The 23,304-nt window shown below is 35.7% G+C and overlaps 1 protein-coding gene across 2 annotated transcripts; it reads left to right on the top strand.

Moving 5' to 3' along the window:
- Positions 1-5,333: 5,333 nt before the first annotated feature.
- On the top strand, positions 5,334-22,861 carry LOC137940512 (protein NAR1). Of its 2 annotated transcripts, none has more exons than XM_068785630.1 (11): positions 5,334-5,514; positions 6,244-6,326; positions 6,627-6,780; positions 13,021-13,207; positions 19,682-19,808; positions 19,952-20,132; positions 20,558-20,607; positions 20,705-20,876; positions 20,961-21,087; positions 21,418-21,509; positions 22,386-22,861. In XM_068785630.1, exons 1-11 carry the CDS (start codon positions 5,395-5,397, stop codon positions 22,536-22,538), a joined length of 1,446 nt encoding a protein of 481 aa, XP_068641731.1. In that variant the 5' UTR covers positions 5,334-5,394; the 3' UTR covers positions 22,539-22,861. The 2 variants fall into 2 exon arrangements, with proteins under 2 accessions (XP_068641731.1, XP_068641722.1); XM_068785621.1 differs by having other exon boundaries at positions 5,334-5,526.
- Positions 22,862-23,304: the final 443 nt, after the last annotated feature.

The raw sequence follows: 23,304 nt of genomic DNA, 5'->3' as shown, positions 1-23,304 counted from the left end.
AAGGTATCTCTACACTACACATTATATTTCACTTTTTTAATGAAAAGACTTAGCAACACTTGCAAAGCAAATATCTACAAAAATCAAATCATATCAATTGCCGACAAAAGAACTTATAATATTGCAACTAGCCTACACAAGCTAGACCTAGAAAAGGGATCCATAATAGTTCAACCACGCTATACAACCCTAAACGCACAAAGGGATCTACAAAAGTTCAACTAAGCTACACAAGCTTAAACCACAAAGGGAGTTACACTAGTAGCAATAGCCAACAAATGTCTTTACATTAGTACTAGGTATTGTGTACACAACTCAATCTTAGCCATAGAGGCTTTTCAGGGACGTAAGTAGAAATTTATGACATGCTTTTTCTGATGATAATGCAAGGGTTACTTGCTTACAATTTAGCACACTCAATGTCTTGTGGTATTTACCGCCCAGTAACCCTTGTTTGATATATTCCACTAATCTACTATATTACCTTTAATTTATACAAATGAGATTTTGGCTCTCTTTTAAGCCATGTGTATAATCAAATACATGATTTACAACAGTTAACCCTAAGGTTAATACGCTAGATTCTAACTCTAACTAGCTCTTTTGTTTATAATCGAAGGTTCTAAATCAACCTAAGAAGTAAAAAAATAGAAGTACAAAAGCATAAGACCTTACACCCTTGAATTTGATGGAGAGGCATCCTTCTCCTTTAGAGATTTCCAAGCCTCCAACTTTGAAGCACGATTGAAAGTGAATTTGGAGTGAGATGGTGGATTTTTCCAATTTTAATTTCTTCTCTCAAAAATGGATTTGGGTCGAGTTTCAAGTGAGAATGGCTTTGAATACAAAAGGTTTGCAAATAAATGCTCAATGAATGCTCTCAAGCATGTTTGGTTGGGTATTTATAACTTTCCCTTGAAAAACTATGTCTATTTACAAAAAGTTGGACAACTCAACTCAATGGAAAGGTATGATCAATCGATCGTGTGTAACAACTATATTTTTACCAAATTTTAGGCTAACTGATCTATCAATGCATGTTTGTCCTTTTAGAAAACTTAAATTGATCAATCATTCAACCCCAATTGATCGATCATGTGGTGATGTTATGCCTATTCAAGATTACGTATATGTGATCAATGCATTGTGTATGAATGATCATGCTTTGTGTCCCTCATTAGCATACTTCTATCTGATAGATTAATACACATGTTTGATCGATCATGCCTTATAATTTTTAATGCCTGGACATGGATGATAGATCAGTCTAGTGAAAATGATCGATCATGCTTCATAGCTTATTTTGGTAAAGTTTTGTTTGTCAAATCAATCAACCTATATATTTTGTGCCAGATTGCAATCTAGATGATTGATCATTACCATATAAAGATTGGTCATGACATCTAGTTTTCTAAATTAGGCTCCTAAGCATGATGAAATCGATCCTAATGACTTCTAACTAGTTCAAAACATTTATATGCATAAAAAAATATGTTTAAAATGAAATATGTCCTTAAGCTCCAAAAAACTCATTTGTAACTAAAATTTGAAGTTTTTATGCAGTTCTCTTACATGATTAGAGTTCTAGAGCCATTTCTATACAACTTGGATTTTAATCTTCAAGTCATTATTTCTTCACTTGTGGGTGCTTCTTCTAGATGACATAAGACATGAATCGAGCTTGAGGTCTTGGGATGCATTTGCTAGTTCTTTTGTCAAGACCTTGATTTTTGTGTATCTTGAAGGAAAAACATATGAAATGTTAGATTTAAAATTGTTAGCACTATTAAGTTTTTTTATCATCAAATATGGATGAGAGTCAACCAAGGTCAACACAAATCATGTGTCAAGTCACCTTGAAAAAGCACCCTTAAGCGAAGAAACGAAGGCTTAAAGATTAGAGTCTAAGATATATATAGAAAAGTCTCAAAAACTCTAGTCAAGTAAGCGATAGCACCAAAACAACCGATTTTGAGGTACACAAGAGTATTTGGAACTTTAGGGCATATTTATTTCAAATCAAGTTTTTCTTATGCATATCGATGTTTTAAACTTGTTAAAAACCCATAGAATCGTTTTTGTTATGCTTTGAAGCCTAGTTTAAAAAACTGGCAATTGGAATGACCATCAACAAAAGCATATTTAAGTTCCTATGGAAATAAAGGTTACAAATAGTAAGCATAACTATTTAATAGGTTAAGAAAAACAAACATTAGAAATAAATCTCACTATCCTACTCTTATATTATATAACAAAATTTCATTTGGTTAATTATGGTTCTCAATCTTGATGCTCTCAAATTGGGAAATACCAACTTTTTGTTGAATAAATGACTTGCTTTATCAGTTTTTTAAATTCAATTAACAACTAATTTTGTGTCATCATACTAGAACAATTGTTCATTTTCCCTCCATTCAAAGATAAGGGAAACAAAATAATTTATATTAATGTTATTCATTCTCCCTACAATGCACATAAGACAAAGAGAACCACAAAGGTAACATATAAAAAATTAAAATCATATTACAAAATTAAATTTACAAATATGTCACAAGGAGTTATCGAATGAATAAAAATTAAATAGATGGAAGTGCATTAGGACTTTCTTTTTTACACCACAATAGCTTTTTAGATTAATTACGAATGAAATCATGTTAAACATTCAACATAATTAAAGAATGATATTGAGTTAAGTAATTGAAATTGGTTGAGATGACAAATTTTGTGATTTGGTTCCAAAATTGTTATAAGAAGATGCAACAAAACTTTTTACCTTTCTTCCCTTGATTTTACTATGCATGTCCATTTTATGTAAGAGAAGACTTATATCAAAACCGTCTTTAATGTGTTCGTTGAATCACTTACATAATGCTTAAAGATTGTAGAAGTTCAAACCATAGAATGTTCATAAATATATTTGGGTTTGTTCTTGGATTTTTGCAAAAGTTAAGAACAACAAACATTAGAAATAAATCTCACAATCCTACTCATATATTCTATAACATTTTTTTCTTTGGTTAATTAAAGTTCTCAATCTTGATGTTCTCAAATTGGAAAATACCATCTTTCTCTTGAATAAAGGATTTGCCTCTACCAGTTTTTTAAGTTCAATTGACAACTAATTTTGTGTCACCATACTAGGAGAATTGTTCATTTTCCCTTCATTCAACATAATTAAAGAGTGATACTAAGTTATGCCATTGCAATTGGTCGAGATGACAAATTTTGTGATTTGGTTCAAAAATTGTTATAAAAAGATGCAACAATGCTTTTTACCTTTCTTCCTTTGATTTTATTATGCATGTCCATTTTATGTAGGTGAAGACTTATTTCAAAACCTTCTTTAATGTGTTTGTTGAATCACCTATATAATTCTTAACGACTGTAGAAGTTCAAACCATAAAATATTCATAAATATGTTTAGGCTTGTTCTTGGATTTTTGCAAAGTTGATATTGCTAGTTTAAACTATTGAAAAAGTATTTAATATAAACGAAAACATCTTTAAGTTTCAACAAAAATAATGTATTCGTTGAATCACCTACATAATTCATAAAGATTGTAGAAGTTCAAATCATATAATGTTCATAAATATGTTTAGGCTTGTTCTTGGATTTTTACAAAGTTGATATTGCTAGTGTTAAGTTGGGTCTAAGGCCTATCCCAAAATGACTAGCCACCTTATGAAGCCTCTTTCTCAACTAATAAACTCAAGATATTTGTACTCACTAATCCATGCGGGACTATTCCTTAACACTCCCCCTCACATGTAGGCCCTTTTTTTGTGGATAATTTAGGAGTAGGCAATTTAGGTGTAGGCCATCTTTTGTGGCTCTACAAGTAGATAGTTTAGGTCAAGACCCTCTTTTGTGGCTCTACAAGTAAATAGTTTAGGTGCAGGTCCACATATGAGTACTTGCTCTGATACTAAGTTAAGTTGGGTCCAAGGCCCATCCCAAAATGACTAGCCACCTTAGGATGCCTTTTTATCAATTAATAAACTCAAGATATTTGTATTAATTAATCCATGTGGGACTATTCCTTAACAACTAGTTTAAACTACCAAAAAGGTATTTAATATAAACGAAAGCATATTTAAGTTCCTACAAAAATAAATGTTACAAATAGTAACCTTTACTATTTAATAGGTTAAAAACATTAAACATTATAAATAAATCTCACAATCGTACTCATATATGCTAGAATAATTTTTTCTTTGGTTATATAAGGTTCTCAATCTTGATGCTCTCAAATTGGAAAATACCAATTTTTTCCTGAATAAAAGATTTGCCTCTATCAGTTTTTTAAGTTCAACTAACAATTGACTTTGTATCGCCATACTAAGACAATTGTTCATTTCCCCTCCATTCAAAGAGAAAACAAACAAAACAGTATAAATTGATGTTATTCATTCTCCCTACAATGCACACAAGACAAAGAGAACCACAAAGGTAACATATAAAAAATTTAAATCATATTACAAAATTAAACATACAAATATGTGACAAGAAATTATTGAATGAATGACAATTCAATAGATGGAAGTGCATTAGGACTTTCTTTGTTACACAACTATAACTTTTTAGATTAATTACAAAGGAAATCAGGTTAAGCATTCAACATAATTAAGCTATTGAAATTGGTTGAGATGACAAATTTTGTGATTTGGTTCCAAAATTGTGATAAAAAAATGCAACAAAGCTTTTTACCTTTCTTCCCTTGATTTTACTATGTATGTCTGTTTTATGTAGGAGAAGATTTATATCAAAACCTTCTTTAATGTGTTCATTGTATCACATACATACTTCATTTCTAGAAGTATTAATATGTTAACCCATAAATAAGGACCCATAAAAAATGATAAAATTATAAAAATAAAAATTTATAAATAAAGGCTTCAAAGCCTGATTTTTTCTTCCTTAAATATCCCAAATTGAAAATTTTTATTCTTTGTATGGATAAAAAATGTTTGAGTCTTTTCTTTTTAAATTAGTTATTTTTTTCATTAAATATCTCAATTAAATAAATAATTATATTTTGTTTATCAAACTAAACATCATTTTAATACGAAAGGGGGTATTATCGGTTTACATCTCCACGGGTCGGGTTCATGGAAACCCGTCCCTGACCCGAAACCTAATTAGGTTTTATTTCCATCTCCAACCCATCCTTGCATATTTCTGATTGAGTCGGGTCGGGTTCCCTGCCAAAGCCGATCCGATACCCACCCTTACTCTCCCTCCTTTTATCCCAAACCGACGGGGCGTATTTTAGAAAGTCAAAAGTTGGATTAGTCTAGAATGCGCAAGGCTGCGCAGTCTCTAACGTAAAAAGCCGTGCCGCCTCGTTTTCTCATTTCCCGGACTTCGTTTTCCATCTCGAAATCCCGGTAGAGATGTCGGAAAAATTCTCGCCCACGCTGCGCCTCGCTGATCTCAACGATTTTATTGCTCCATCGCAGGCTTGTATTGTCTCTCTGAAGGCCGTCTCTGCCTCAAAGCCGGAGAAAGACGAGGTACTTATTCATGTAGGGTTTACTCTTTTTCTATTACTTCGTACCTACTGAATTCTACTATTTTAGTGATATAGTATTTCAGATGATGGCGAATAATCTAAAGGTGGTTGCTTCTAAATATTAAGATAGAAAATAGATCTTTGTTGCTTGGGAGCGGATTTAGTTTCTGTTGTTTCATGTTATGCATTTCATATCGTTGTCCAATTGCCTCAGAACTTCTAGTCGTCTTATTCTTGCTTGCTGATAGTATAAAAAAATATTTTAAATTCTGAATTGTGTACCGGAGTGGGCTTTAACAGGGAGAATTAGCTTACGGTAAACACATGGAAGAAACGTGGAACCAATATTTGAGATATTTCTTTGAAGTAGAGTTTGTTATTAATTTTTTTTGGATATTTAAGATTTATTCCTTTCTACACAGGAATGGATTTATCGGAAACCGCCAACATTTTTGGAGTAGAAACAGGATAGACTAAAATTTTAAATTGTGAATAGTGTTTGTCACTTAGGTACTCTGAGGATCTTTTGTTTAATAGACTTTGCTTCAATCTCCATCATAATCTGTCAATTGGCAATGTCAAAAAGAAAAAAGAAAAAAAAATCAACTAGTTTCATTTATTACTCCTGATTTTGAATGGAAAACAAGGGCACTTGCCAATTACTAAAATTTTCAACAGTTTCATTTATTTTCCATATTTTCTTACAATTGTTACTTGTCTGACTCTGCAGAAGCGAGAGAAGGTTTTACCTTTTGGGAAACTCGTGAATTCAGAACCAGTCAAAATTTCGTTGAAGGACTGTTTAGCATGCAGGTTGTCATCTCTGCCTTCTCGTAGTCCATTTACATCCTCTAAGAAAATGTGCCCTTTTCATATTAGCTGCTGTAGAAGTGGTTGATTTATTTTGAGCCCAGTTATTCTTGTTGGTCCTGAATCTCATGTGCAACTTGTGGTGGTATGAAAACTCACTTTTAGAAATGCTTGGTGAAGGCCTTCATGGATTACAATTATCTTTTATTGTACAATTTTTCCTTCAGTTGACAAAATGATTTTATTGTATTATTGTGTGTATCGAATGGATATACTTAAGTATCTCCATTATTTATGCTGCAGTGGTTGCATAACATCTGCAGAGACTGTTATGCTTGAAAAGCAAAGTTCAGATGAGTTTCTTTCTCGCATCAAATCAGAAACTGCTGTAGTTGTTTCTATCTCTCCTCAGTCTAGGGCATCGTTAGCTGTGTACTTTGGTCTGTCTCCTTCTCAGGTAAAAAAAGAAAAAAAAGTGTATACTCTTACTTCTTTCTCAATTTTTCTAGTTTATATAATTTGGTTGTACTCATGAATACGGTGAATTAGAACTAAGAACTCCATCTCTGTTGTATATTTTACTAACTAGAAAATCACATTGAATGTAATACATGAAGAGGGGCATCAAGGAAACTGCATGAATCTTACTATAGATAATGCTTTTTGGGAGTAGTTAGATCAAGTTGGCATAAGCTGTATGTTTCATTAATGGATGACACTTGTCCAACATGCTGCTGGCTATGTTTGGTCATTAAAAAAGGGCGTATATCTTTCACGGACAAGAAAAATAGAATTTATATGTCCATGGTCATCTCCCTCTCTTGGTATTTCTCCCGTATTTGTGTGGGTTGAGTTATGCCTTTACACTTGTTAGTCTTCCAAAAATTCCACCTAGTACCTCTTGTTAGTGTTTTTTATTTCCATCATTTCGGACAATGCCTGCAGATCCATTACCCACAGTAGTATTTTCTGACATGCCTTCTTTGAAGAATTGACTAGTGTGCACATGTGATTTGCTTGGCTGGAAGGAGTAAATCTAACTAGAGTCAATTAGCATGACTTTCTTCTTTGGCCTTGGTTTTTGTCATTGCAAGGGGTTGTGGCAAGTTAAGAAATCGGCAAGGGTTTGTTCTTGTTTTAGTGCTTGGTAGATGTCAATCCTCTAGTTTGGTCTTGTTGTGGCGCTAATTGTGATGTCCCAGTTGGGTTCTTTGAGTCATGGATCCCTACCTTGGAGGGGACGAGTACCAAGTACTATATTGGTGGTGAAGTCTACAATAAAGCCTGGACAAGTTTGCCAAGAGTGGAGGTGGAGTGTTTGACCAAAGTCAAGTAGTTTAAAGACATCCAATTAAGGGGAAGAATGAAGGATGAAAAATCTGTGTTTTAGATTCAAAGGTGATGCAATTGATTGTAGAACAAGCTGAAGTCAAGATTTAAGGCAATTGAAAACTTAAGAGAAATTTTTTTTCCTATCTTTTATTTCGATATGCTATGTAATAAGCTGAAGTTATAAACTCCAGCTTAAGGGGGAGTGTTAGAAGATGTAATTTCTATTTACTTAGGTTTCTAAGAAAGTAATTTGTTAGAAAATCTAATTTCCAAGGGTGTAAGGGGAGAAAAGACATTAGTGTTTTTTTATATCATTTTTTTATGTTATAAATTGGAGAAAAGAGGGAACCCTAAACTTAACCTCTTCTATTCAATTGAACATGCATTATTTTTTTCAACTTCCTCTTTCTACTCTCATGTTCTCCCTCTTCTCCTATGTTCATGAAGTTTCACTCTTAGCTTAGCAATGGGTTACTCAATTAATATAACTCATGAGTCTGGGCCTTCTAATATGGGCTGCATTTGAAGACCCTACAATTATGTGACTTTCAACTCTAAAGATAATGAAAAAAAAACCCTAAGAGGGTTGATAGGAATTAACCAAAACTAGTAAGGATGTTGATCACCCTTGAAGTGATCACTTAGGAGGATTGGTCACTCAAAGCTGTGAACTATTACTTAACCATCAGATGGCGTTATATCCACCACCACTTGTATCTCATGCTTCTGGCCATTCAATCCTTCATAACATTCTTCATATTTACTAAAAGAAAAAAACACCAAAAAGAAATACAACATCTTTGTATCATTTGTTATGTATGAATTGTGGAGGTTATATCTTCATAATCTTTTTAATGCATATTTGGATGAAGAAACTAGTCTTGCTTTAATAATTATTAAGCTCAAAACTTTGATGGATCATCATGGGTAATCCCGGACCTTCGGGCTTTGGGGGAGTCTTCAGAGACTCTTTGGGCACCTTCCTTACTACATATGCGGGTTATAGTCATGTTGAGTTACACGGTCTGGAATACATGGTCATGTTGAGTTTCATGTTGATTCCATTTCAACTGAGTTACATTGTCTGAAGTACGTGCTTATGGTCATGTTATGGGTGATTCCAAATTCGTCATGAATTGGTGTCCTGACAATGTGGAGTCTTCTTGGTTTCATTGGTCTTGTTCTTTTGATATTCTTAGGCTTGCTGACTGCCTTGCTTGTAATTGGAGTTATGTTCCCAGAGCAGCCAGTTCTTGGCTGGCTCCCTTGCTAAGGAAGGGGTCTCCCTCCAATCGCTCATTGTTAGGGACTCTTATAATTTTTGCTTTTTGGCTTAATAAAATCTCACCATTCTCAAAAGATTTTTTTTTAAAAAAAAGATGAGGAAATAATTCAAGAGAAAGAATGTACAAGAAAATTAGCAGGAAGGGCTGACAATATACAAATTGAAAAAGAAACAAAAATAATTCATGAACATCAAAAGGAAAGGAATCAACAATTAAAGATCAGGAAGATCGACTTCTTATCTTGCTAACAAACTTGCCATGGCATTTGCATCGTGCACTTGGTGGACTGATTGAATGTCAAGATGCTGATAGTTCTCCATAATCTCGTTGTAAATACGTAGGAACTATGAAATAATCATAGGTGAATCACTGCCAATAACTAGGGGACCTGAAAACTTCTGTATGAAAACCTTCACACTGCAGAGACAGGCCCGGAGTTCAGCCTTAGTTGAATCACAACAACCCAGTGGAATAGAGTTTACACAAAGGACAAGACCAAATTGTCCCTAACAACAGCTTCGCTCTAGCAGGGCCTCTTGAACTCTAATCAAAATTAAGCTTGAGCCACCCGGAGGAGGAGATCAAGGTACATTAGTAGGAATGCGATAGTTAGAGGAAACAACTATATCTTGTCAATGCATTATGAGAATAGAACTTGAAAACACTGAAGACTAGAAAACTTACTGTTAAATTGGGTCCAAGGCCTTATCCCAAAATGACTAGCCAACTTAGGAAGCCTCTTTCCCAACTAATAAACTCAGGATCTTTGTACTCACTAATCCATGTGGGACTATTCCTTAACACTCCCCCTCACGTGTAGACCCTCTTTTGTGGATCTACAAGTGGATAATTTAGGAGTAGGCAGTTTAGGTGTAGGCCCTCTTTTTTTGTGGCTCTACAAGTGGATAGTTTTTAGGTGCAGGCCCACATATGAGTACCTGCTCTGATACCATGTTAAATTGGGTCCAAGGCCCTATCCCAAATTACTAGCCAACTTATGAAACCTCTTTCCCAACTAATAAACCCAAGATCTTTGTACTCACTAATCCATGTGGAACTATTCCTTAACACTCCCCCTTTGGGTGGCAGAAGATAATTTAGTAATGACCTGGTTGGTCAATAGTATGGAATCCAGATTTAGTGATCAGATTTTGAGTTGCAATACTGCTAAGGCAATGTGGACTACATTGGCTTCCATTTTCTCTCAAGAAAGTAATTTATCAAGGATCTATGAGTTATATGTGAAGTTCTTTAATATGAAGCGTGTAGGTAGATCAGTGACAGATTATTTCATTGAGATGAGGGGAGTACTACAGGAGATTAGTACATTCCATCCTTTTACTACGAATGTTGAAGACATCTGTAAGAAAGAAAATCAGATTGAAGTAGCCCGGTTTTTGGATGGTTTGGGGCATGAGCATGATGCTATTAGAGCCCAATTGTTGGTTAATGAGGATGTGTTCACTCTTGAGCAAGCTTTTAACAGAGTTGTTCGAGCTGAAGGTGCAATTGTAAATAAGAATGAGTCAGGTGGAGCTCTCTCAGAAGCAGCTGCTCTTAACCTTCAATCTTCTACTGGTAAGCCCAACGGTCAATTTCATGGTGGTAATAATAGAGGTAGAGGTCACTCTTACACAACCCGTGGTCGTGGTGATCGGGGGGGTCGAAAATGTGTTTATTGTGGTAGGACTAATCATATTTCTGAGAAATACTGGGACAAATTTGGTAAACCTACCTGGGCCAATTCTATAGTCACAAATAAGGATGCCTCCTTACACATTAGATCATATGAGGAAATTCAGCAGTTATTATAGCGATTGGGTGAACTGACTGCTTCATCTACTGCTTCTCAGACTATTGAGATTCCTCCTTCTTCCTCACCGAGTGCCTCAATGGCTAGTACAGGTATGAATGCACTAAATGTGTCTCATTCCCCCTCTTGGATCATTGATTCAGGAGCCTCTACACACATGTCAGGTATGCCCTCTCTATTTCAGTCTATTAGTCCATCTCATTCATATCGTCGAGTTACTTTAGCTGATGGATCCATCTCTCCCATTTAGGGGGAGGGTATAGTTCGCACTACTCCACACATATCCTTAAATTCTGTTTTATTTGTACCAAAATGACTAGCCAACTTAGGAAACCTCTTTCCCAACTATTAAATTCAAGATCTTTGTACTCACTAGTCCATGTGGGACTATTCCTTAACACTTACTAACTTAAAAATGGGTGTAAAGGATAATTCTTTTAATCATTCCTCCTAAAGAACATTGCTTGCCATTAAAAACTCAGTTATTCCTTTCCTTCAAAATAGCCTAAATAGTAGCTGCAAAGGCAACTTGCCATAAAAACCAATAGTGGTAGACAAGTTCTTTCCAAAAATTGGAACATAAAATCAGGGAAATGATTTCAAAAGCACATTGAAAAGCCAAACTTAATAAAGCATGCCAAACTGAAAAAACAAATGGGCCTTGAATAAATAGGTGATTTACTGATTCCTCCACTAACTTGCAGTTTAAATCCTCAACTACCTGATTTCTTTGAAGCAATTGATCAGTGGTAAAAAAATTTCCTTTGGAGACAAGAGAAAATCAGCCACCTTAGGTGGAGCAGGACTTTTCCAAAACTAGATCGAAGCGTGATGAGAGGACGAGAGATCAATCATTTACTGACCAAAAAAGGGAGGAAGCTGAAAAAAAGCAGATGTACTGATCTTCCAAATTAGCTCATCATCACCTGATGATAATAGACATCTAGTCTATAATAGTGAAAGGCGACCTGCAACATCAACAATCTCTTCATCATTAAGGTTTATTTGAAAATTGAGATTCCAAGCACCAGTAGCATATGATTGAAAAATCAAAGTCTCATGATGCAAAGCCACCTGAAAGAGGCAGGAAAGCCAAGGCCAAAGAATAGGTCCCAATCCACTCATCCAACCAAAAACAAACTCTAGGATCAAGTTGCCTTATATGGGAATCGCCCAGAATCGAAGTCCTTCGTCTTGAAGAATTGGTCTAAGGAAAATGCCTTGGAATGGCGTTATCTTCACCATCAACACCATAATTATCACGAGGAAGTTCAACATTCATATTTGAAGGATTTGGTAACTACTCTTCCTTGGAAGCAGGAAGGGTATGGATTCCATCCATTTCAATATCAATTTTGGTTCTCTACAACTGATTTGTCTTCCCAGTGAGACCTATTCTGATGAGAATGACTATCCACATAATTTTTTTTTAACTGTATAATTCTTTTTTTTTTTTTTTGAGAAATGGCGCAATATATTAAAAGCCAAAAGGCAACAAATATTGTGTAACTCCTTTATAGAAAATCATCACATGACGAAACTTGAAAATTTTATTTTATAAGTGAACTTTAACCTGTGCTTTATCCAGTCGTCAATCTCCATACCTCACTTGCCTCTTCAGCCACCCTTCTAATAATTTTCTGATTCCATAAATAAACAAGTAATGCTGGTCTTTTTCATTCTATGATAGTGTAGGAGTGGAATAATAATGCACTCAAGAGACAAGTCTTTAAAAAGCTTCCTTGATCCCCACCATCACTTGCTACCTGGATTCAATCTCTAAAAGCTTCTCTGGCCTCTCTCAAACGTTCTCATTGCAAAACTTTGTACTTCTTAAGTTGTATCAAGAATGCATTTCTTTATGTGAATGCATCGGTTTTTAGCAGTATTTTTTGCTAAGTGCTTTTTGTATGGCTTTATGTTCAGTCAGCTACTTCAAGGTATAGATTATGTAGCTGTGAGGCATGTTTTCTACTATTGGGAATAGGGCAGTTTGATCAGTTGACATGTTAAAAGTCGTATTTTTAACAAATCTTTGACCTTTATTTGAACTAAAAGTGTACTTTTATTTATTTATTTAGTTTATTTTAGCAATGGTGGACTGTTAGTTAAACTGTCAATGCCATTATTCTGAATTTAAAATTTTGAATTATCAATGGAATTGATCTTTCTTATCATTGGAACTAGACTCCCTTTAATGGATTCATATTCTTCAAGACATTGAACAGCTAATAGCATATTTCTCTTAACTGATTTGTAATTTCAGGTATTCAAAAAATTGACAACATTTTTTAAGTCTCTTGGAGTAAAGGCTGTATTTGATACCAGTTGCAGCAGAGACTTGGTACTGATTGAATCTTGTAATGAATTTATTGAACGATATGAGCAACACAAAAGAGCTGATGGTGAAGAAACTGTATCGACCCTTCCCATGCTATCATCCTCATGCCCAGGTACTTCTAGCTTTTTCTGCTAGGAATGGGGTTATTTTATTCATTCATGATATTATCTGTAGTCCATTTTTTTTCTTTGAGTGTTGACTACACAGGCAGGCACTCCCTTACCCTAGTGATAGTTGAACCGAAGACCTCACCCTGGAAACCCCTATGTGACCATTGAACCTAGTGCTCAAGTCACATATGGAGGCAAAATTAATTTCACCCGCTGATTTGAATGGACTCATGCATCGAGGAAGGTAAATTAACAAAGTCACGCTTGTTGTGGAAAATGGTGACTCAAGAATTGGTCTTGAAGAAGCTAAATTTTTTGAAATTGAAGAACTGCATTGACTTGGAATAGAGAGAAGGTTTGTATGTCATTAGTTCACCAGATTTGGGCACAAAATCTTCTGTAGCTAGCTTAAATACATTTTTTTTTTGAGAATAATGAGAATTGTATTAAAAGAAGAAAAGAAGAGTACAAGACTGCAAGGAAGTCGACAATACACCAGCTAGAACAACATACTAACAAAGCAAAAAAAAAAAAAAAATTGTGAAAAAGGAGATTTGGAACTCCCTTGAGTTAATGTATGCCCAGGAGAGTAGTTCATCAAGAATTTATGAAATTGTATACAAAATTATATAGTTGGAAAGAGGTGATAAAGCAATTATCTGTTATTATAGTGTGCTGCAAAGTGTGCTACAAGAAATTATCATCTACCTCCTCTTTACTATTGATGAGAAGGGGCTTAGAAAACAACATGGACAGATTTATCCAGTGAAGTTTTTGTGATGGATTAGGACCTGAAGATGTAGTTAGAGCACAATTACTTGCCTTCACTTCCTAATGCTTTTAACATAGTCATGCATGCACAATTTTTTGTGGCACCGCATGGTGGTCAAGAAGTAAAAAATGCTGAGATTGCTGTCCTTAACCATCAGCATGCACAAAGTAGCTCAAGGGACACCTGTGGTCGTGGAAGGGGTAGCAGAGGACAAGGCCGAAATAGTTCAGACCATGGTAGAGGTCGAGGTGAGAGCAGGAATGATAGATGATGTGTCTACTATGGACATAACAAACTTTTTCTGGATAAGTGTTGGGACAAGTTTGTCAGACCAGCATGAGCAAATTCTAGTATTGGCAAGAATGACACTTCTGTAGCTCATGCAGTTGACATGTGCCCTTGATGAACTTCAACAATTAGTCTAGATGATGGCCCAATTGATTTCTTCCTTTACATCCATAACCCAATTCACTCTGTTAGTCAAAGCTACTCTAGGCAATTCAGGTGAGTCTGCTTTGCATGTGAGTCCAATTTCTACATGGGTTATTGATTCTGGTGCGTTGTCACATATGTCAGCTATGTCCTCATTTTTTGTGAAACTTAATCAATTGTCGCAAGTCACCCCTTGCTGATGGTTCATTCTCTCCAGTTAGTGGTGTTGGATCAATCCAGCCTACTCATTACACTTAGATTCAATTTTTTAGTTCCTAAATTTCTTGTGAATCTTCTTTCTAGTCAGATCACTAAATCTTTAAATTGTTTTGTAACTTTCTATCCTACTCACTATCTTTTAGGACTTCCAAAAAAGAATGATTGGTTCAGGGCATGAGAGAGATGAGTTGTATCACTTGGAGGGTTCATCACAATAAACTTCTTCAAATTTGCATGTAGATGGTACAATCTTCCAGTGGTATCTCCAGCCAAGTCATCCTTCTCTAGCAAAGCTGTTGATGCGAACAAAGGTTGGTTTTACTTTGTTATATTGTGGGACCCACCATGGAGGCACAAGCTGGTGGTTAGAAGATCTCGTGGGACTCACAAGGATATACACGAGTTGGCAACTTATCCTAGAAGGGCATGTGGTTAGAAGATCTCATGGAATCCACAAGGATATCCACGAGTTGGCAACTTATCTTAGAAGATCTCGTGGGACTCACAAGGATATACACGAGTTGGCAACTTATCCTAGAAGGGCATGTGGTTAGAAGATCTCATGGAATCCACAAGGATATCCACGAGTTGGCAACTTATCTTAGAAGATCTCGTGGAATCCACAAAGATATCCACAAGTTGGGAACTTATCCTAGAAGCCACAAGATCTTCTAACCACTTGCCAACTCGTGGATATCCTTGTGGGTCCCACAAGAGCTTCTAACCACCAGCTTGTGCCTCCATGGTGGGTCCCACAATATAACAAAGTAAAACCAACCTTTGTTCGCATCAGCTGTCTAAGTTATTTCCTACATTGCTATCTATTTCCATGTTTTAGTGCGAGTCTTGTCAGCTATTGAAGCACTGCCGTGTGTCTTTTCCATCTAATTAATCTTTGAGTATTATAATTCATTTAAATGTATGGGGGCCATACCCTATTGCTAGTACTTTTTGGTTATAAGTATTTCTTATCATTTATTGATGATTTTAATAGGTTGACTTCGGTGTATCTCCTACGGGAGAAACTGAAGTTTTTAATGTACTTTTGATTTTTTTAATGAAATAAAAACTCAATATGGTGCTTCACTTCATATCTTGCATATAGATAATGTGCTTGAGTTCATAAACCATAAATTTGATTCCTTTTGTCAAACTGTTGGGATTATTCATCGATTTCTTGTGTATATACTCCACAGTAGAATGAAGTTTTAGAAAGGAAGAACCTTCATTTACTTGAGTTTGTATGCACTATGTTATTTTGTAAGCATTTTCCCAAATCTTACTGAGGTTGGTTCTTATTACTTATTTTCTCATTAATAGGAGGCGTTCCTCAGTGAATAGGGGAAAAATTCCTTTCCAAGTTCTCAAGCCCGATATTGAATTATTTTCGCTTTGTCCCCCTGTTTTTGAATGTGTTTGTTTTGTGCATTCATTTGGTCCTATTGCTGATAAATTGTCTCCCAAATCCCTTAAATGTATTTTTTTGGGTCACTCACGCATACAGGAGGGATATAAATGTTATTGTCCTTTCATTTAGAAAACATATGTGTTGGTGGATGTTACATTCTTTGAAAATGTCCCATATTTCTCAAGGCATACCTCTTCGCTCATCACTCCTAATACAGATCATGTTGCTCCTAGTCCTGGGAGTAGATTTTTAGTCCTTTGCCACTGGTTGCAGAAATAAAGCCATTACAAGTTTATTAGTACATAAAAACTCCATAGACACCAAACAAGGCTCTCTCCACTTCTTGCGCCAACATCTTCTTCATCTAATACCCTTGAGGTAAGTAATCTACATCTCTCTATTGGCGTTCGTAAATGTACTCGCCTTCCTATTTCTATGTTTGTGCCTTTGACCTATTGTCTAACTCCTTTAAGGAGTTTGCACTATCCTTGTCTTTGTGTACTATTTGTCTAACTTCTCCTAAGGCTATAGATGTAAAGATGGATGCTCTATTTGACCATGGGACATGGACATTATGTAATCTACCTCTTGGTGTTGTCGTTGTGGGATGTTGTTGAGTATATATAGAAACATTAAGGCAAATGAGTCAATTGAATGATATAATTCCATCTTGTGGCCAAAGGCATGCTCAGAGTTATAGGGTTGACTAATTTGATTTTTTTTCCCTTGTAGCCTAATTGCCTTCTGTTCGGATTCTTGTTTCAGTGGCAATAACCAAGGGCTGGCCTTTATATCAACTAGATATAAAAAATACATTTTTATGTAGGGACTTCGATGAGGAGGTATATAGGGAGCAACCTCCTGGTATGTTGCTTAGGGGGAGTTAAGAAAGGTATGCAAGTTGAAAAAGGAAATTTCTGACCTCAAGCAATCCCAGGGCATGGTTTGACAACTTTAGCAAGGTGGTTTTGTCATTGGTTTGTGCTAGAAGTCATTCAATCATTCATCGTTTGTTTTGAAGAGACCTACTAGAGTTGTGAATGATATAGTGTTATTTGGAAGTGTTGAGCTAGGAATTTCAGAAGTGAAATAACATCTTGCTAAACTTTTTCAAGCAAAAAGATTTGGGGTCCTTTAATTTTTTTGTTGGTATTGAGGTGGCCAGAAGTAAAGCACAAATTGTGTTGAAGTACGTTAAGGACATGCTACAAGAATATGGATTCCTGGTACAAAACTTGTAGAGACACCTGCAAAGATGAGCCGTAATCTTCATGAAAACAATAATGTTGAACTTAAGGATAAGACCATGTACAAAAGGCTGGTTAGTAAACTTATTTATGCAACTATTACATGTTCTGATATATAATTTGTTGTAAGCATGGTTAGTCTGTTTATGGAATGTCCTCAGAAGGTGCTTTTAGTGGTAACTCATAAAATACTGCTATACTTAAAGGGAGCATTAGGAAAAGGCTTATTTTATGAGCCACATGGTTACTTGGAGATTGAGGTCTATTCAAATGCACTTTATGCAGGATCAAAATTGGATTGAATACCTACCGATGGCTTCTATGTAGTTGTTGTGGAAATTTAATTAGTGGGAAAGGCAAGGAACGAAATGTGGGGGCTCGCTCTAGTGCATAAGCTGAATACCTAACAACGGGCACATACAGTTAATGAATTGATGCGGGTCAGATTTGTGTTACAAGAGTTGAGTTTTTCAAACAAAGAAGCCGTGACCATGCATTGCGATAATCAGGTTGCAATCTTTATCAAAAAAAGGTTGCAATCTTTATTGCTATGATGTAGTGATGAGTAGAGCTGTGGTCATTCCATATGTTCAATCTGCTATCAATTGGTGATATATTCACCAAACCCTTGATCAAAAAAGAATTCAGGATTTTTTTAACAAGTTTGGGCTTCTTGGTATCTACTCTCCAACTTGAATGGGAGTGTTAGAATTCATGTAAGGTTTTCTTTTTTGTCATTTCTCCCTTCTAGTATTCACCTTGGGAAGCAACAGTAAGAGACATCGTGATACAGGCATAAGGTTCAAGTTTGATAAGATTCTAAGTTGTATTGAGTGAGATATGAGGTTGAAGTTATGAGGGGTATTGTTGTAAATTTGTCAACAATCACTTAAAGATGATTAAATAGAAGAGGGCTCATGTTTTTGGATGCAATGAGTGCATAACTCATGCATTCTTCTCCTCTCTTTCCGCGCTATTCTTCTTCCTTTTCTCTTCTTCTCGTACAATTATATATTTTTACAGATCTGTTTGGCCTATGGGTGTTACTGAATTTATTTTTTGTGTGTGACTGTGGCTAATAAGAGAGGTTGTTACCCCTCCCAAGGTTTCTGATAGCTCTAAGTTTAAGGACTCAAGTACTATTCTAATTACATCTATTAAACTGATCCGGCAGGATTCTATCAATTGGTCTCAATCCATTTAGATATTTCTGAAGGCAAAGAGAAAAGTTAAATACTTGCAGGATGATCCTCCTTCGCTCTTGACTATTGATTGGGAAATTGAGGATAACTAGGTACAATCCTGGCTGGTTAATAGCATGGAACCACGATTTAGTAATCGGATTATCAGCTTTGAAACCTCAAAAGATATGTAGACCACCCTTGTGTCTATCTTTGCATGAGAGAGTAATCTATCTTAGGTTTTTTGAATTATATTCAACGTACTTTAGCATGAATCTTGGTGACAAAACTGTTACTGAATACTTTACAAAGACAAGGGGGTATATTACAGGAGATTAGTGTTTTTCACCCTTTTACCAGTGATGCTTTTGAACTTAGGAAAATAACGATTTGCCAAAGTACCATTTGCAAAAGCTGTGAGAATGACGAGCATTTGTATCAGATCTCTGCAAAGTTTTTACACTGGGAGATCTGTTTTTAAAGAATCAACTCCAGAAACACATTACTTCCTAGGAGAAAAGAGTGCCTATTGAGCACCCTTCTCGGTTTCCTGTAATTCCACTATGAAGTTGAAGTGAATTAAATGTGTTTTAAACACATTTCTGGAACTTCTTGATCGAAGGATACTCTGCTTAGCTGAGTCCTTATACAAAGTGATGCAAAACTGGTAATATAATAGACCATGATTCTATTGCCAGCTGTGGAAAGGAGCTTCACTTTTTCAAGCAAATTTAAGTTTCATGTAGAAAATATGTAAGAATTATGGAATTTCAAAAACATGCTGGGAGGACTAGCCAACCATGTAATCTCATGGACCCAATATATGGACAGTTGACATGTAAACATACCTAGTAAATAAATAACTTTTGTGTGCATTAATAGAGGTGCCACTCAATGAAAGACTCTAAAGTGGGCAAGGTAGGTCCTGTTTAGGATCCGAATAGGCTTCTGGCTGGTGCTGCATAAGACGTTTACATAGTTGGTTGTCATTCCATAGTGGTTTTGGATAGCATTGGATTTTGGATGAAGCCCTTGGTTTAGTGGCTGCTCTCAATGAGAGGTCTTGTATTCCAGTCTCATTGGTGCCTATGGAATTCTGTTATACTCAGTTCTCAATAAAAAATAGTACATTTGTTTACATATAAATATGTTTTTATGAGATTTACATATAAATATGTTACTTCAATTGTGGGTCATGCTTCTGTTAACTTTTACAGGTTGGATATGCTATGCTGAAAAAACTCTTGGGTCTTACATCTTGCCATATATTTCCTCTGTGAAGAGTCCACAGCAAGCTATGGGAACAGCCATCAAACATCACATATCCAAGAAAATGGGTTTCATGTCTGTTCTACTTGCACACCTAATTTTATTCTATTGTTCTTTCTATAGCAAATATGTGGTTTTATGTAGGTGTTTAACTTTTTGACAGTTAATATTCATGGACATATAGATCATCATGTTATGTTTTTTTTACCAACTTGTAGGCCTCAACAAGTCTATCATGTGACTGTAATGCCATGTTATGATAAAAAGCTTGAGGCTGTGCGGGATGACTTTGTCTTTCCAGTAGCTCGTCAAGGAGAAAATGTTCTTGAGGCCACAGGCTTGAAGATTGCAGAGGTAGACTCAGTTTTGACATCAGGAGAAGTTTTGGACTTGATGCAGGTAAAGAAACCAAAGAGCTTCATAATATACTGGTGAATATCATCCACCAGTGGATAATGTTTGGTTGCTATTGTACAGATCTCATGTGCCACTGATGGTACAACATGTTTGTCGAGTGGGCTTAGATATGGTTGTACAGAACTTTACAGACCCTGATCAATTCATTGCACACTAAGTGAATGGCTGGACCAGAAAACTGATGTGGAATTGAGTTGGAGAACCCCTGTTCAAGAAGAGGCAGGGTCTTTTTGTAAGAGAAATGGCAGAGCAAGACCAGTACTTGATATACCCACTGGATAACATGTTGCATCATCAGACAGTCAGGAATTGTTTACCTTGGTTCATGCAAAGTATCAGTCTCTCCTTTACTGATGACAAATTTTAATAGTGAATTACTGAAATAATCTTGATCATGGTTATGACAGTTAAAATCCATTGATTTCAATGCCTTGGAAGACGCACCTCTGGATAAACTGTATGTGCATTATTCTACTTTTACTGGAAATTTCATTTTGCACTGCTTATGGCATCATTTTTCCGCCCGGTCTTAGTGAATTATCCATTTTTTTTAGGCTAACTAATATAAATGGAGAGGGGCTGCTTTATGGTGTTGCTGGAAGCTCAGGGGGATATGCAGAGACAATCTTTCGCTATGCGGCCAAGACCCTCTTTGGGAAGGAAATAAGAGGGTCACTTGAGTTTAAAGTATTGCGCAATTCAGATTTTCACGAAGTCCATCTAGAAGTAAGTATATCCTTGATACTTTTTCTACCACTGTAATTGAGCTTAGTGGCCCTGCATATTAAATTCTGTTGATGTTATCTACAGGTAGGTGGTGAGACAGTCTTAAGATTTGCCACTTGTTATGGCTTCCGGAACTTGCAGAATGTAGTCAGAAAAATTAGAAGTGGAAGGTGCGAGTATCACTTTGTGGAGGTCATGGCTTGCCCATCAGGTTAGTTCTTTTAGTTCATGTTGAAGAGAAACTGAGGGCTACTTCATTCGATGTATGGCTACTCGTATTAGAATTCAAGTCCAATCCAGGATAGCAAGAAATTAAAGAGAAAGTAGTGCTTGCAGCGTCTTGATTGGACCTGTTTTGAACGAAAAAAAAGGTTGGCTTTTGTGGAAACAGCAGGCGGAAAATGGTTCTGGGGTTTAGCCAAAGCCTATATAATGTCATATTGCATGTTGCATCTCTGCATTTGCAAAGAAGTTTGTCATCCTGAATTTTCTTTTCTGCTGGAAGAAATATCTCATGACTCAAAATGTTTTATGTAAACAGGTTGTCTAAATGGTGGAGGTCAAATCAAACCAAAGACAGGGCAATCTGCCAAAGATCTTATTCAATCATTAGAAACTACATATCAGCAAGATGTAAGTTTCTAAATCCAGAAAAATTGGAAAAAAATGGAATATCTTGTTAGTCATTTTATCAACAAAATTTCCTGTCCCAGTCTTGTTTTCCATCATGAAAATATTAGTAGTCATTAAAAGTTTTTTTTTTTTTGACATTATTCATTAAAAGTTTATAGTCGACATGTAGGTCAATGATGAAAGAAAATAGAGAATGAATTTGTAATTCGTCATTGTTTTATTGTTTACCTGTTTAAAATAGATTTAACTTTTGTCTACCAAATTCTTGAAGTTTGTCTCAAGTCCCATAGAAAAATAGGCCAGTGAACATGGGTTGGAATTTAAATTATGCATTATGCTTAAATTGAATTTAAATTCTGTATCCTGCTTGTTTGAAATTCAAACTTTCTTTCTTGGTAATAAACTTCAGTTCCCTTCTATCTTCTTGTCAATATATACAAGGCTTGTATGCAATCTTCCTGTTCTTTCTGGCATTTGAGGGATATCACACCTTGAACTTTTCTGCGACAGAATCCTGTATGCCTTACCGTCTTGTGTAGACCTTTTTTCGGATATAGCTTGCAAATCACCAATGGAACAGTCATTTCTTACGGAGAGAGTAATACGTTGGTCTCTCATCCCTGAGGTCGTAGAAGTACTAGTAAATTTTTGGATACCGATGGGAGTTGTTAGAAGTTTCTTGATCAACTAAGGTCATGATTTGTAATGTTTTACAGGCCAACAGTTTTTTTTTTTTTTTTCCAATTAGGCATTCTATATATATATACTCGCCCTTCCGTTGATCATAGGTTTTGATCACTTGTTTGGGGCATTGTTAACAATTTGGATGAAGTAAAGTCTACCAGAATCTCATTCTCTGAGGATTTGTTTTGACAGGTTGTGGTTGCTGACCCTGGTGAGAATCCTATAGTAAGAAGCTTGTATGATGAATGGCTAGGCGAACCAGGGTCTGAGAAAGCCAAAAGATACATACATACTAAATATCACCCAGTGACTAAAAGTATTACTTCACAACTTCATAACTGGTGAGATGGTTCTGAGTTAACGAGGTGTTTCTACGTTTTTGGCTCTTGAGCCTCGTGCCCCCGCCAAAGCTCCCGTTTGGTGGCATACTGAGGTGCGTCATTTATAGAAGGTGCTGTAATATTCTTGTATATTCTTTCATCCTTAATTTTTTTGGGACGTGATTGATGAGATTTATAGCCTCTTGTAACGACGAAATCAGAGAGTTGGAAAATGATTATCCACGTGGAAAGATCTGTGTACTTATAGACACCCGTTATTCTGTTTCTAACCATTTATAGATTCTGTTTTAGTGGTATTTTTCATGAGTCAGTTTGACCATCCACTACTGTCCTAGTTGCGTCTCATGTGCTGTGCTTCACTTGTTTCGCTTATCCCCTTCTCCTGTCTCAAACGCTACGCCATATGTGAAATCGAATTCACAAATTTCAAGTGGCGGTTCATAACTGTGTTCATGTATCCATTTGCATCTATAACATTATAAAAAAGGGCTTTTGGAGTAATGTATCACATTTTTATAGAAAAATGCGAAAAAGTAAGGCTTCTAGTGAATCAGTTACTAACGCGTAACTAAATTTGTAAATCAGTGGATCAAATTAGTATGTGGATGAGGATTTTGAATCAATTACTTTTGGATGTATAAAAAAAACACAGTCGAAATTAATGTGACCTGCAAAACTAAAAATAGATCAGATTGGTTCTCAAATGTGACATTCAATCATACTTGAATAATTTATAATTAGATTATTAGTTTTAAGTCATGTATTAATTG

Source organism: Aristolochia californica, unplaced genomic scaffold (genome assembly GCF_029961685.1).
Source record: "Aristolochia californica isolate CCGP_79_NKW_82.1479 unplaced genomic scaffold, dmAriCali1.0.hap1 SCAF_10, whole genome shotgun sequence".
Classification (NCBI taxonomy): Eukaryota; Viridiplantae; Streptophyta; class Magnoliopsida; order Piperales; family Aristolochiaceae; genus Aristolochia; species Aristolochia californica.
The sequence above is the reverse complement of the archived record's forward strand: the minus strand, read 5'-3'. Positions and strand labels throughout refer to the sequence as shown.

Bases quoted from the DNA above. Each gene is read 5' to 3' on its own strand.
- LOC137940512 (XM_068785621.1), top strand. From the start codon at position 5,395: ATGTCGGAAAAATTCTCGCCCACGCTGCGCCTCGCTGATCTCAACGAT. The intron at 19,809-19,951 runs GTCTGTTCTACT...ACCAACTTGTAG, and splicing joins TCCAAGAAAATGGGTTTCAT to GCCTCAACAAGTCTATCATG. The intron at 20,608-20,704 runs GTATGTGCATTA...CATTTTTTTTAG, and splicing joins GACGCACCTCTGGATAAACT to GCTAACTAATATAAATGGAG.